This window comes from Peromyscus californicus, unplaced genomic scaffold, assembly GCF_007827085.1.
Source record: "Peromyscus californicus insignis strain IS unplaced genomic scaffold, ASM782708v3 Scaffold_2__1_contigs__length_46816999, whole genome shotgun sequence".
Lineage (NCBI taxonomy): Eukaryota > Metazoa > Chordata > Mammalia > Rodentia > Cricetidae > Peromyscus > Peromyscus californicus.
This window is the reverse complement of record NW_026294540.1, coordinates 40512876-40526711: the sequence shown is the minus strand read 5'-3', so window position 1 is coordinate 40526711 and position 13836 is coordinate 40512876. Positions and strand designations below refer to the sequence as shown.

The window sequence follows — 13836 nt, the reverse complement described above, 5'->3', positions numbered from 1 at the left end:
CCACGTCAGGGAAGTGAGAGCCCAAACAAAATAAGGGATCATTGTTTGAGGATGTCCAAGGATTCCTGCAGACAAGAGCAGGGTGGACAGTGAGAACGTTTCTAGAAATAGCTGATGTTTGTTCTGGTTCCTTGGAGGAACGACAAGGAAGTCCAGCAGGTAGTTAGATTCCTCCTTGCCTCTGAGAGACAATGCCACACTTTCCAAAGAGGTGTTTCGGTGATGATGCAAAGGCTCCTCCAGACCTCTCAGCAAGCGGATAAGCCTTGCACGGTGAAGAGACGGGCCTAACCAGATGAAACGCATGCATTTCCCAGCCCGCTTCCCCACTCATCCCTAGTTACCAGGCAAGGGCTAGAAAGCCTTCAAGTGAGGCCTCTGCCATTCAAATGATAATCCCTCTCATTTGCTTACCTCTGCCTTGCCCCCATCTCTCCCAAGTGGTAGCACCTGTGTTTTCCCAGTGGCCACAAAGACCCTGGGGCGGGGTACTTCCTGGGGCGCTTAACATAGCCGAAGTTTATGCAGAACCCCTGCCCCCCTTCTCCCTCACTCCTGAAGCTTTTGCACGTGGTGGTTCTGTATAACTGCATATGAGGGTGTCAGGGTAATCCCACTGAAGGCTAAGAACTGAAGACGATGCTGAGTTTCTTTGGGAGACACACAGACACACAGAAGGCTGGATTCAGGGACAGAGCGCAAGCTGCTTGCTGTGCGGTGAGGGACTGGCGTGGCTGCCGCAGAGCCCCAGGGACAGTCCCAGTCGACACTGTAGACTTACATTTTCAATTACTTCTATGTTTTTCCCCACTCAGATGCAGGGAGTCCTTTCATAGAGATGCACAGCGACATACCTAAAGTCGTGTACATGACGGAAGGACGAGAGCTCATCATCCCCTGCCGGGGGTGACGTCACCCAACGTCACAGTCACTCTGAAAAAGGTAAAGCTCAACACTACTCCTGTCACGGTTTTGCCTCAAAAGTGTTAACAACATTTTAAGCCTCTGAAATAATTTTCTCACAGACATCTGGACTTCTCAGTGGACAGGAAACACCCGTGGGGTGGCATGTATTTAAGGAGAGTCAAAAGATAGTGTCCTAAGCATAAACCTAAACAATAAAAGAACCAAACCTACGACAAGTTTTGCTATACTGTCGGTCACATATCCAAAAGCAAGGGTCAGTTTTGTCACTCACGTGGATGAGCTGGTGTCTGCGTAGGGTATCCATGGCTAGAGTTGGGGCCATCAGCAGGGCCACAGGATCTCCTATTTGGGATTCACACATAAGGAACCAGCCTCAGGTCTGAGTTTGTCCTGTCTTAGAGACAAAGGCCTAAGTCCTGGGTGGTACCCAGACTTCACATCTTAGAAAAAAGGAGGGAAAGAAATCCATCCATGAGAGTCCTCCTCAAATTCTAAGTTGTATATTTGGAAAAGGAAGAGGTTTCCAATCAAGCCCAGGGAAGAGAGAACGAAAATGTCAGACCATCCAAAGAGCCGGAAGGCTGCTGGTACTGTTCCAAAGATTTCCCAAGAGAACTTTAGAGGGTAAGGACCAACCAGCCCCAACCCCACCCAGCACCTAGCCAGTCCACACGGGTGGGTATCAGGGGCTGGAGAGATGCCTCAGCGGTTAAGAGCACTGGCTGCTCTTCCAGAAGACCTGGCTTAATTCCCAGCACCCACATGGCAGCTCACAACTGTCTGTAACTCCAGTTCCTAGGGATCCAGCACCCTCATACACATGTGGGCAAAACACCAATGCACATAAAATACAAATAAATAAATTATTAAAAAAAACAAAAACAAAAAAGTGGGTATCAGGCAAGCTTTGAGCAGTGACTGTAGTTGGGAAGTCAGAAGTGTCCCTCAGGGACAGGTTTGAGCCCCCATCCCATCTGTGTCCTGTTGCCAGTAGGTGTCAGGACTGGAGTCAGTAGGGGAGTCTTACTCAACTGCTCAAAAAAATAGCTCGGTTTGAGTGCATGGGACTCCTGGCCACAGTGGGCCCTGGGGTTGATCTTGTGACTTCTCAGTCAGTGTCCCCGCACCCTCCGTGAATGGTTCAGCGCAGCGGTTTGCACTGCAGATGGAAGCCATGTTTCCTCGTGTTGACACATCCCTACCAGGACTCTTGTTAAGCATGCTTCTTTCTTCGCAGTTCCCATCGGATACTTTGACCCCTGATGGAGAAAGAATTATATGGGACAGTAGGAAAGGCTTTATAATAGCAAATGCCACTTACAGGGAAATAGGACTTCTGAACTGCGAGGCCACAGTCAACGGGCACCTGTACCAGACCAACTATTTGACCTATCGGCAAAGTAAGTGCTCTCCCCACGGGTGTGGACCCCGGGCACAGTCCTTAGCCTCCATCTGACCTGTGAAATCTTCATTTTTTTTTAAACATTTTTTTTTCATCTTATACTTGCAGCCAATACAATCCTAGATGTCCACATAAGGCCTCCAAGCCCAGTGAGATTGCTCCACGGTCAAACTCTCATCCTCAACTGCACCGCGACCACTGACCTGAACACGAGGGTGCAGATGAGCTGGAATTACCCTGGTAAAGTGAGTGCCGCTTTTCCAGTTCTTCCTCCCTCGGGGCACTGTTTGTATCTGCTTTGAGCGAGTGAAATCCCACTGGGTTTTTGAAGTGGGAAAAATGAGAAAATCCTGCTCCCAGGGCGGTGTGGGTGGACAGGAAAGCGGCAGGTTTGAACGGGTGCCTCCCTGGCCTGGCGGTGCCTGGCTGTGATAGTGCAGATCCGGGCTTTGATGTCTGGGGCTTGTTTTGAAGGGTAAAGGCTGCTGTTTCCACTGGTGAGTCTGGAAGGCAAGCGGACCGGTCCGTCCCTCATTAGGATTGCAAGAAGGGAGGGGATTTATCACTAAATGCCAGGCAAGGACTATCTTTTGTCATAACAACTTTTCAGGAGATTGTCCTTGTCAGTGCATTCATAGAAGGTTCTGGCAGACAGTCAGGCACCTGATTACGGTGTGTTTGGCAAAGATACTTCAAGCCAGCCAGCCAATGGGGCACTCGTTAACTGTCAAAGGGGCCATTCTGTCCTTCAAGAGCGAAAATGAGAGGAATGGAGGCAGAGCTGGTTTCCTTATTCAGGTGAAGCACCCTTGCAAGCGCCAGTTACTTGTTGAAACACACAGATGGGAAAACAGCGATAAGCTGGGAAGAAAATGCTGGCCGGAGGCCCGCTCCCATTTCTCATGTGCCACGGTGATTTACGTCGCACATCCCAAGGATGGGCATTTGTTATGTCATTCAGACTGCCAATCAAAATTAATTTATGATTAAATAGTGAACAAAAGATTAATGCTTCAGCTCCAACTTGTTTTCACCAACTTCCCCCCCCCCCCCCCCCCCCCCCCCCCCCCCCGTGGAAATAGAAAAACTTTGCAACAGAAGATGTAATATGTTCCCTATAGGAACTGATCAGATATTGACCATTTTCTAGAAAATACTGCTACTCCATTTAAATCAAAATGCAATAACATGAAGCAATATCTTCTGATAGAAATAAAAATTCTTGATAAATGTCAAGAGGGAAGAGACTTTTATCCAGTTCTTATTGCTATCAAGCATGTTCATACGGGGCTGGACGGTGGCACACGCCTTTAATCCCAGCACTTGGGAGGCAGAAGCAGGTGGATCTCTGTGAGTTCGAGACCAGCCTGGTCTACAGAGCGAGTTCCAGGACAGGCTCCAAAGCTACACAGAGAAACCCTGTCTCAAAAAACAAACAAACAAACAAACAAACAAGCAAAAAAGAATGTTGATACTGGAGGATGGAAAGATGGCTCAGAGGTTAAGAACACTGGCTGCTCTTACAGAGGACCTAGGTTCAATTCCCAGTACCTACATAGTAGCTCACAACCATCAGTAACTCCAGACTCCAGGGGATCCAAAACCCTCTTCTGGCTTTCTCAGGCTCCCAGGCACACACATGGTGTATAGACATACATACAGACAAAACACCCATACCATACACAGAAAATGAATCAATTAATAACAAAAATTCAAAGAGGGTATTAGTACTACATATACCAAATACCAATAACCTTTTTTTTTTCTTAAATTTATTTACTTTTATTTGCATTGGTATTTTGCCTGCAGGTAAATCTGTGTGAGAGTGTCAGATCTTGGAGTTAGAGACAGTCGTTAGCTGCCATATGGGTGCTGGGATTTGAACCCCGGGTCCTTTGGGAAAGCAGTCAGTGCCCTTAACCACTGAGTCATCTTTCCAGCCCCCCACCCACCCAGTAACCTTCTAAAACAGTGCTGTCCTGTAGAACTTTCTGTGATAGAAATATTCTCTTTCTGTCTTGTACAATAAAGTATCCATTAGCCACTGTGGTAGATGAACACTTAAATTGACTAGCTGCAGTGGGAAATTCCTCATCTTGAGTAACTGTATTAAATAGCCACATGCAGCTAGTGGCCACAGAGCTGGAGGCCTGGATGAGTTGCTTCCCAAAGGACAAACCATGCCAACAACACACTTGGGAAGAAAACTCTTTAGAGGGGGAAGTCACTCCTCTAGACGAAGTGGCCCAAAGGCTCCTGGGTCTGTTACACTGGAGACTGGCCCTGACTCTTCACAGCAGTGATTGACAGTTGTGTCTTTTGTTATTGCTGAGAACCACGCAAATGGCCTAAACATGTGTCTGTGCCAGCGGGGAATTAAAAGGCAGGTGGGTGAAAGTTGACTAATCATGGTAGAGGGAACCAGGCTCGAGACCCTCGGCTCTGTCTGGACAGCTTCCAAGTCTTTTTCCCACGACCCTCCCCAGGGAAGGACTTAAGAGAGGGAAATGACGCGGTCCGTGTTATAAGAGGAACAATTGAAGGAGGCGGCCTCGCATCTTCTCCCAACAGTGAGCAGGCCGCTGCAGCCAACCAGACAGCAGAACGTGGTCTTTCCCTGAGATAAGGGACAGGCCCTGCAGATGATGGCTGAAATGACCTCTGGGTGTGCACATCCCATGTCCCTTTCCCACCATTTAGCAGAGGCTGATGCCGCATGGCTCAAAATGTGAAATAATGAAATGGGAGTAGTTGGAGCCAGGACTTGAATTTCCATTCCCACTCGTAGGAAGGGGAACTTGTGTTTATTTACAGGAACACCGCCATTGAGTCTGAGGAGACAGGCTACTGTTTAGAGGAGAGCCTGGGATGGGGAGAAATCACTAAATGCATACCCAAGAGACCTGAGTTCCTGGTATTCTGTGGCCAATACCTCTGTCACTTCCATTTCCTCACTGGTAACAAAGCAAAAGCCTGGGAGCTCACCAGGTGGTCACCAGAAGCAGCTGACGCAATGTGTATGTGAAGGCCCCCTCACAGAGGTGGAGTGCTAACTAAAGGCTAGCATGCTGCATGGGTGCAAATCTAGACAGAGGCGTGGTTTCCTGACGCTTTGCTTGTGGTGGATCTGGTGTGCCTCCTAACCTAAATCCTGGTTTGAGGAAGGTGGAACCACCGTAACCTCGGGCAAGAACAGTGGGGACTTCTCCACCCACTGTGCATTCTCTTTCTAGGCAACTAAGAGAGCTACCATAAGGCAGCGGATTGACCAAAGCAGTCGCCACAACAATGTGTTCCACAGCGTTCTTAAGATCAGCAATGTGCAGCGCCACGACAAGGGACTCTATACTTGCCGTGTGAAGAGTGGGTCATCGTTCAGATCTTCCAACACCTCCGTGCATGTGTACGGTAAGCAGCGGAAGTCTGACATGCAGACTCACACTACACTTTCCGAGCAGTCTAGGCATTAAGAATTGGCAAAAAAGAAAAAAAAAAAATCAATGTTCTTTTGACTAAGAGTTATGCAACCGTGAATGAAGGCTGCTTTCTCTTGAGCCGCCCAAGGCAAATTAAGCACACTTCATACTCTTTAAATTGAATACTTTGGGGAAGAGGGAGTGGAAAGATTGTAAAAGTCTGAGGTTGGGGAGGACGAGAGCAAAACAACGTCTTCTGGATGGGACGAGACCGCTCATTCGTGACCCCATGGCAACTGTGGTCGTCTGCACAGGGCCTGCGCAAGACCACGCCGGGTAACATTCCCACGTGGATATGGAAGGGATTCACGAGCTCGTACCCCTAACTGAGGAGCTGTGGACAGCTAATGGCTTCTGCAGGTTGTGGAGGGGGGGGGGGAGTCAGTCTTCTTTAAGGGTGTGGTCCCTTGCAGGTCAATTGTGCCCCCGCAGATGGCTCCATGCCTAGAAGTATATACCCAGCACAAGCTGGAGTTGATGGGTTATTAAATAAAAGAGAGGATATGAAGTCGGGGAGTGGGGAGGAGATGGGTTAGATCTTCAAGGAATTACCACAAGGAGAAGGGGAGGAGAATATGATCAATATACAGCCTGTGAAATTCTCAGAGATCAATGTTAACTTTTAAAAATACTGCTTTTGATGTGGACAGTCTTGGTTCGGGATGCTTGCTTCGTTTGGTAGCGTAGATTGTAAGGCAGTCACGAATTCCTCATTTACTGTTCTATATGAACAAAGCAGAACCCGTGGACCAGTGTTACTTTATCTGGGGGAAATTCCCCAGATACTACCATGAGGTGGATGTAGAAAAATACGATAAATCACCTGGAATTCATGATCTTCTGCAACTAGTATAATGACCATGGAATGCCCAAATGGTTGCTTGATTATGAGTTGTAAATTCTGTAAGGACAATGAGAGACTTTGTGTTCATTGCTGCAAAGGAAAACAGTGTTCTGAGGAGAGCTCCCGTGCTACTGGAGACACTTTCTGTCCTTTTACCTTTCTGAGCTTGACTTTTCGGCCCAGAGCAACTTTTTCCATCTTCGTTGTATCAGCTAGGTAGATTTTAGAAATCCTGTCCCTCGTTATTGTGGGGGATCTATATAGCAATACTCCGGTCCCCTGTATGCTGCTTTACATCTCTAGGACTTGCTGGCAGTTGACCTGATGGCATCACCCGTTGATTGGCACTTGGGCTCTTGGACAGGCTCCATCATGTTTCACTCGTTGACCGCATCTCTCTTAGGGAAGGGGTGAGCGGATGTTGACGTAAATGCATCCTTTCCTGATGCACTATCATTTCTTCTTTCAAAGGAAAGGGATTCATCAGCGTGAAGCATCGGAAGCAGCAGGTACAGGAAACCATAGCGGGAAAGCGGTCCTACCGGCTGTCCATGAAAGTGAAGGCCTTCCCCTCGCCAGAAGTCGTATGGTAGGACCACAGTCATTTCTGTATCAGTTAAGATGATTTTTATAAGTAGGAACTTAGGAACTTCAGTGGCTCCCATTCCTGAAAGAGACAACAAGAGAAGGTATTTGGAGCAATCTGGAGAGATGGACATGGTGTTGATTTCTGGGTGGTGGCACTGGTGAGGGCTGGATGGGCCTGGAAGCGGTGCCCAGGGGTGAAGCAAGAGTTGAGGGGGTTGAGAGCTCCGTTCAGTTCGGCAGTCATTCACACATACTAAATTCCTGCATCTCCAGATCTTCCTGTGATGTCAACGTGCTTTGAATGAGATGTGTTGGGCAATAACACAGAGGCATCTTGAATGTGCAGCATGCTCTATTAACCCTGAAGAAGTGGGCCCTTGTAATGAGGATACCAAAAATAATTCCTTTATGTGGAGCTGGGTTGAAAGTCCCAGCCTTGGTTTAAAATTTCAACAAACATTAATAGCGGCAGGACTTACTCATGGGTAGGTGTAGACAAGTGGACCTACTTGAATTAATTACGGTTTTCTTTGGCTTGAAGTATTCAGAAATACCTTACATGATTTTTTTTTTCTTTAAAAAGTCAGACCAGCACAGCACCTATGTAAAACAATGCAATCTGTCTTAAATCTGCAGTCATTTTGCTAAATTACTTTTTAATGTCATTATCTTTGGCTTAAATCACTACATTTTAAACAAAAGGTCCACTCACTGTTGATTAGAAAAACAATCCATACAATAGAGAAGCCTTGCCATTTTGGAAAATCCTCGCACGAATTTGTCTGGCCCTCGGCCATTCAGTGTTTATTTGCAGCTAACTCAATTTTTTTTTTTTTTTGCGGGGGTGGGGGGGTTTTCAAGATAGGGTTTCTCTGTATAGACCTGACTATCTTGGAACTTTGTAGACCAAGGCCTCAAATTCACGGAAATCCACCTGCCTCTGCCTCCTGAGTGCTGGGATTAAAGGCGTGTGCCACTACACCTAGCTCCTAAATCAAATATTTAATAGGAAATTAAATAACAAGTTGAAACCATGTACTAAGCCTTCATAACATTGTAGTGGGAAATAAATGGATATTTTTATGTTATAATATCTAAAAAGTCACTAAAACGTTTTAATTTTCTTGCTAGACATGCAAAGCATGGTTTAAGAAAAGAAGAATTATTAAATTTAATAGAACAGTTGGTAGTAATTTAATGACCAGGCATCATACTCACTCCTTCATGTCTAAACACACCCTTTGTCAGTTCATGCTGATTTATTCAGTAACAGAGTAGCAAGGAACAATAAAACAAAACAGCCACTTTTGAAATGATGCCTTGTTAGTAGGATGCAACTGAAACAATACTAACCTGCTGTTTGTGATGACAGCATAGCCATTTTAACTGACTTGGAACTTGTCCCCAGAGAGCTTGTCCCCAGGTCTGCAGGCCTGACTAAGAACCATTTCTACCTCTTTCTACAGCACAGTACACGCCCTAAAAATGAACGGGCCTGTTGAAAGAACTGTGCATTTGAAATCACAGGGCTGGAGAGATGGCTCAGTGGTTAAGAGCACTGGCTGCTCTTGTAGAGGACCTGGATTCATTTCCCAGCACTCACAAGGAAGTTCACAACAACCTGTAACTCAGTTTCAAGGGGCCCAGCGCCCTCTTCTGACTTCTGTGGGTACTGCACACACATGGTGCACATACATGCATGCATGCAAACAAACACTTAAACATCAGATAAAAGTAAGTCTTTAAAAAACAACAAAGTATAAAATTAAGCCGTGGACTGAGTTTACAGGGGTCTTGAGAACTTCTAGAAGTCTTGAGGGACACTGTAGCTCAAGATAGAGAGTCACTGATGATTATCTGCCATCACACTTGTGGCAGCATGCAGATAGGGCCAGGCCAGGCCAGGCCACCTGAGTCTCACTACAAACAGATGACATCAAGGCATCAATTCTACATTAAAAACATCTTTAAGTTCCTGCTGTGTGGTATCTCTCATTGTTCTTCCTCAAGGGGGATTATCTTGATTTCACAACAGTGTCTCTGTGAAAGGGACAATTGGTGTGACCATTTATATAATTAATAAGAACTCCACATGAGCCCACAGTGGGAGCGGCTATTTTTAATTTTATCAGATCTAGCTGATCTGACTTATAAAAGCGCTTGTACTGCTCATGGAGCCTCAAAGAAAACACTTGACAAACAGCTTGACCGACTCAGACCTGAACCTCTGAGTTGGTACTTAGGTCTCAATGGCTACCAACACCCTGTGGGTATATACGGCCACCACTTTCTCTTCTTCGTTCATTTATTCCTTCCTCTTTGTGGGCAAAGATGAAATTCTACCCAGTTTAAATCTCTCACTTGACTTTATTAGACAGTTTGTGTGTGAAGTTTTTTTTAAAAAAAAATAGTGCTCATGTCCAAAGACTCAAAATGAATCCACTTGAGGTCGGAAACTGAAATGGCAAACGCCATCAAAGTGACATCATGACGTAAATGACGTGACTTACCCACCATGCTGTTAACCCCAGGTTAAAAGACGGCTCACCTGCAACGGAGAAGTCTGCTCGCTATTCGGTGCACGGCTACTCATTAATTATCAAAGATGTCACCACCGAGGACGCAGGGGACTATACAATCTTGCTGGGCATAAGGCAGTCAAACCTATTTAAAAACCTCACTGCTACTCTGATTGTAAATGGTAAGTTGAATTTCGCGTGATCTCTGGGTTCCATGGCTATTACTGCCAGTTTGTGAGTTCAAAATCAGTATAAACTGTCAAAGAAAAGAAACTTTCAAAATATTTGTTTTTGAGTTTAGTTTAGTTTATTGTATGAGTGTTTTGCCTGCATTAGTGTATGCATGTATGTGTGCCACATGCATACTGGTATCTGAGAAGGTCAGAAAAGGACGTCAAGTCCCCTGGAACTGGAGTTGCGGATGGCTGTGGGCTACCATGTAGGTGCTGGGAACCTGACCTGGGTCCTCTGCAAGAGTAGCCAGTGCTCTGAACTGCTGAGCTGTCTCCCCAGCCCTACATAAATTTTTATATTCTTAAACTGTTTCTAGTGGTTAGGATGAGGCTCAGTAGTAGAGTACTTGCCTCATAAGTACAAAGCCCTGGGTTCCAGCCCCACAGAAAAACAAAGGAAAAAGTACTGCACTTCTGACCCATGGCAACTACTTCATCTTTTCTGTTTGGTTGGTTAGTTGGTTGGTTGGTTGGTTGGTTAGTTGGTTGGTTGGTTTTTTGAGACAGGGTTTCTCTGTGTAAACAGTCCTGGCTGTCCTGGATCTCACTCTGTAGACCAGGCTGACCTCATACACAGAGCTCTGCCTGCCTCTGCCTTCCGAGGGCTGAGATTAAAGGTGTGTGCCCATGATGCCCATCTATTACTTCTTGTTTTCTTACCTCCTGCAGGCAAGGTAGCTTTGACTTATTACCATCATGATATTCATACTGTGGAATCAAATAGGCATTTTTCTACATAATATGAGCGTTTATTTGTGGTGTTGTTTCCTGACATCAAAACTCACCTGACTGGTCTCTCATGCGAGAGATTCAGGAGGAAATCCTCGGCTCTGCCCTTGGCTTCTCACTGTTCTCTACCACCCTCTCTCCTCCTCCTCTCCAGCGAAACCTCAGATCTACGAGAAGTCCGTGTCGTCCTTTCCGAGCCCGGCTCTCTACCCACTGGGCAGCAGACAAGTCCTCACTTGCACCGTGTATGGGATCCCTCAGCCTACAGTCACGTGGTTCTGGCACCCCTGTCACCACAATCGCTCCAAAGAAAGGTAGGGCTGGTAACTTCTTGAGGAGTTTTCAAAGATTAACTAGATTCTCTATTGGGCATCACCGGACGTATACTGAATTGGGGGCAGAGGTTTTCCCTGCGTTCAAGCAGGTAGACAACAGCTATCGATTCTCATTGAAGACGCCCTACCCTTGGCTCATGGGATCATTTTCTTTTTCTTTTTCTTTTCTTTTTTTTTTTTTTTTTTTTTGCTCAAGTATATGGGAACATGGGACAGAACTAAGGTTTCCCTGGGACCTGGGAGCTGTCATGTGACTTGGTTAGAGCTTGCCTGAGCCATTTCCCAGTTGAGTGGCACTGCCAAGGGCCCTCTCACTGTGTGGCTTACCCAGGTCTTCCCAATCTTCGTTTTCTCTTCATTGGCTGGAATCCAAGGTCTTCCCAACGCACGGCTACTGTTTCCTCTTTCGGGCTTGGCTCATGCTTTTCCATCTGTCTGAATTTTGCTTCCACCCATTGTCTGTCTCCTAAGAAGTTGGATTTTATCAAGCCCCAAGGCTCTTGTGTTACCTTCTCTGTGAACCCTCTGGACCGCCTCATTCCAGTTCATTTCTCCCTCCGAGGGGTGTGCTGCAGTTATTCGCACCCCATCATTGTTACGTCAGTCCACGCGACCCGGTTTGTCTGTCTCCGGGCTCTGGATCCGCTAACTACAGCCACCCAGCAGATAGTCAGTAGCTGCCGCACAGTGAATGCATCCCTACCCTCTGTCAGCGGGGAGGCATTTCCTCGCATCCTGTCTGTTTGTTTTTGCTCCGTTTGTTTAGTCTAGAGAGATGATACCTGTGCTGGTTCATGGGAGCTAATTGGAAGAAGAGGAGCAGAATGGACAAATGCCATAGGGAGATGCCATTGAAAGTGCCCATGGGTTACCATTATGCCCGTCTGTTCTTGTGGCTTTTAACCCCGCCTGGGGAATGCTAGGGATGATAACTGTTAAACCAAAGCAAGCAAACTTCCAAACTAACTTGATAAAAAGTGAGCATGGGATAATTCTGTGATGGCTGGTTGGTTTCCTAGGATGTTCCCGCAATCCTGATTCTTCATCGGTGTCTTAATCCCTTGTTTAGGACACAGTATATTGATAGTGGAAAGTTACTGGTGAGTTATGGAATTCATGCAAAGCGGCTATTTCCACAGAAGTCTGAGTTTTCATTTGAGAGTCATTTTCTAAGAATAGACATAGAAGTTGCAAAAACATTTAGGCCTTACGGATGTTTCATTGAGAACACAAGTGACCTCCTGAGATCCTGTATCATTTTGCTAGTTTGAGTTAGGCACCAATCCCTACTTAGTGGGTTCATCTGTTTCAAGAATTGATATTTGTACTAACATGCAGCTAAATGAAATAATAACAGCCGGTCAGTGTAGGATAAAAGTTTAGAGTCACATTTTTATGAAATAGCATAGCCTTTTGTAGACTTTTTAATTTTTGTTTCAATAACAGCAGATCTAAAATTTCAACTCTTGTCTTACTAAATTTTAACAGTAACTATGTTAGAAAAATGCAGTTATGAGGGATGGGGCACCATATTATGAGTTTGGGGTTGAATGACGCTAATGAGATATGACTGGGGAGGGGAGGCTCAGGTGAAGGCAGGAAGCACTGCTTCCCCTTTTAGTCTCTGTGGGGTGTGAGATCTTTCTCCCCTTCCGTGGAGGATGCTCACCAAGTCCAGGAAAGATGTCTTACTCCTTTTTGAAGAAAAACACTTCAAGACTCAGAAGTACTACCTTAAATGTTTGTTGACTATTTGAATTATTCTGTTAAAGTCAATTTATTATTATTAAATTTAATTTAATAATACATAAGATAGATCAAACATGGAAGATTTGGCTCTTTTCCACGACGGTTCTTTTTTTTTTTTTAATATGGTTTTGCTTGAAATTGTCTGCTGAAACTGTATACACATGTAAGCAGCTTTGGTTCTTTGGTCAGAGGGTATTGACTGAGCACCGGCCTGAGGCTTGGTGCTCGGTGGCTAGGTGAGAGATATTCAGAGTCACCAATGAGACTTTGACACACTGAAAATAGCAAAACAGCTTCGTTACACTGTGTTGGAGAAGAAAAGCTAGCTTTATACCCAAATGAAGCCCTCTGTCATTACTAAAAATTTACAAGTGTCTTCGAGTAGACATATTTTACATGCTTTGATTAACTTAGATTCATCTGTAGATAGGAACTCTCATTAGTGGCATGAATCAGCATGTTTTGTTACACTTATTTTGAGTTACTTATTTGCATGGTAGTATTGACCCATGATCTTTGGTTATAAATATGCCTAACATTTTAGAATTATTTTATACATAATAACTATATATGTGCAGAATAATTGTTAATGCTTAAATCTGAGACTCTTGTTCAAGGGCATATCTACAGATGGTCACAGCTCAGGCAGCAGTTTATTCTGGTATTCCCAACACTATTAATTGGTTGTCTGTGACCAGCCACTTAACATACCCAATTTAATACAAAAAGAGAGATTCAGACCACTTAAATTTCAGCATTTCCTAGGGTCTGACAAATATTTTAAAACTTCAGGAGTACAATGCAGCTAGAAATTTCTTACTTAAAAATATGTGGTAAAATGCTTTATGCGCCGGGCAGTAGTGGCGCACGCCTTTAATCCCAGCACTCGGGAGGCAGAGCCAGGCGGATCTCTGTGAGTTTGAGGCCAGCCTGGGCTACCAAGTGAGTTCCAGGAGAGGCGCAAAGCTACACAGAGAAACCCTGTCTCGAAAAAAAAAATGCTTTATGCAAATGAACTTTGTTTCAACTGAGTA

At 45.3% G+C, this 13836-nt stretch overlaps 1 protein-coding gene across 1 annotated transcript in view; it reads left to right on the top strand.

Moving 5' to 3' along the window:
• Positions 1-13836, top strand: part of Flt1 (fms related receptor tyrosine kinase 1) — a 168350-nt gene that overhangs the window by 43028 nt on the left and 111486 nt on the right. The window contains 8 exon segments of the mRNA XM_052754536.1: positions 816-904; positions 907-942; positions 2165-2327; positions 2438-2574; positions 5563-5737; positions 7121-7238; positions 9769-9938; positions 10873-11032. Coding sequence (XP_052610496.1) covers positions 816-904; positions 907-942; positions 2165-2327; positions 2438-2574; positions 5563-5737; positions 7121-7238; positions 9769-9938; positions 10873-11032 — 1048 coding nt within the window.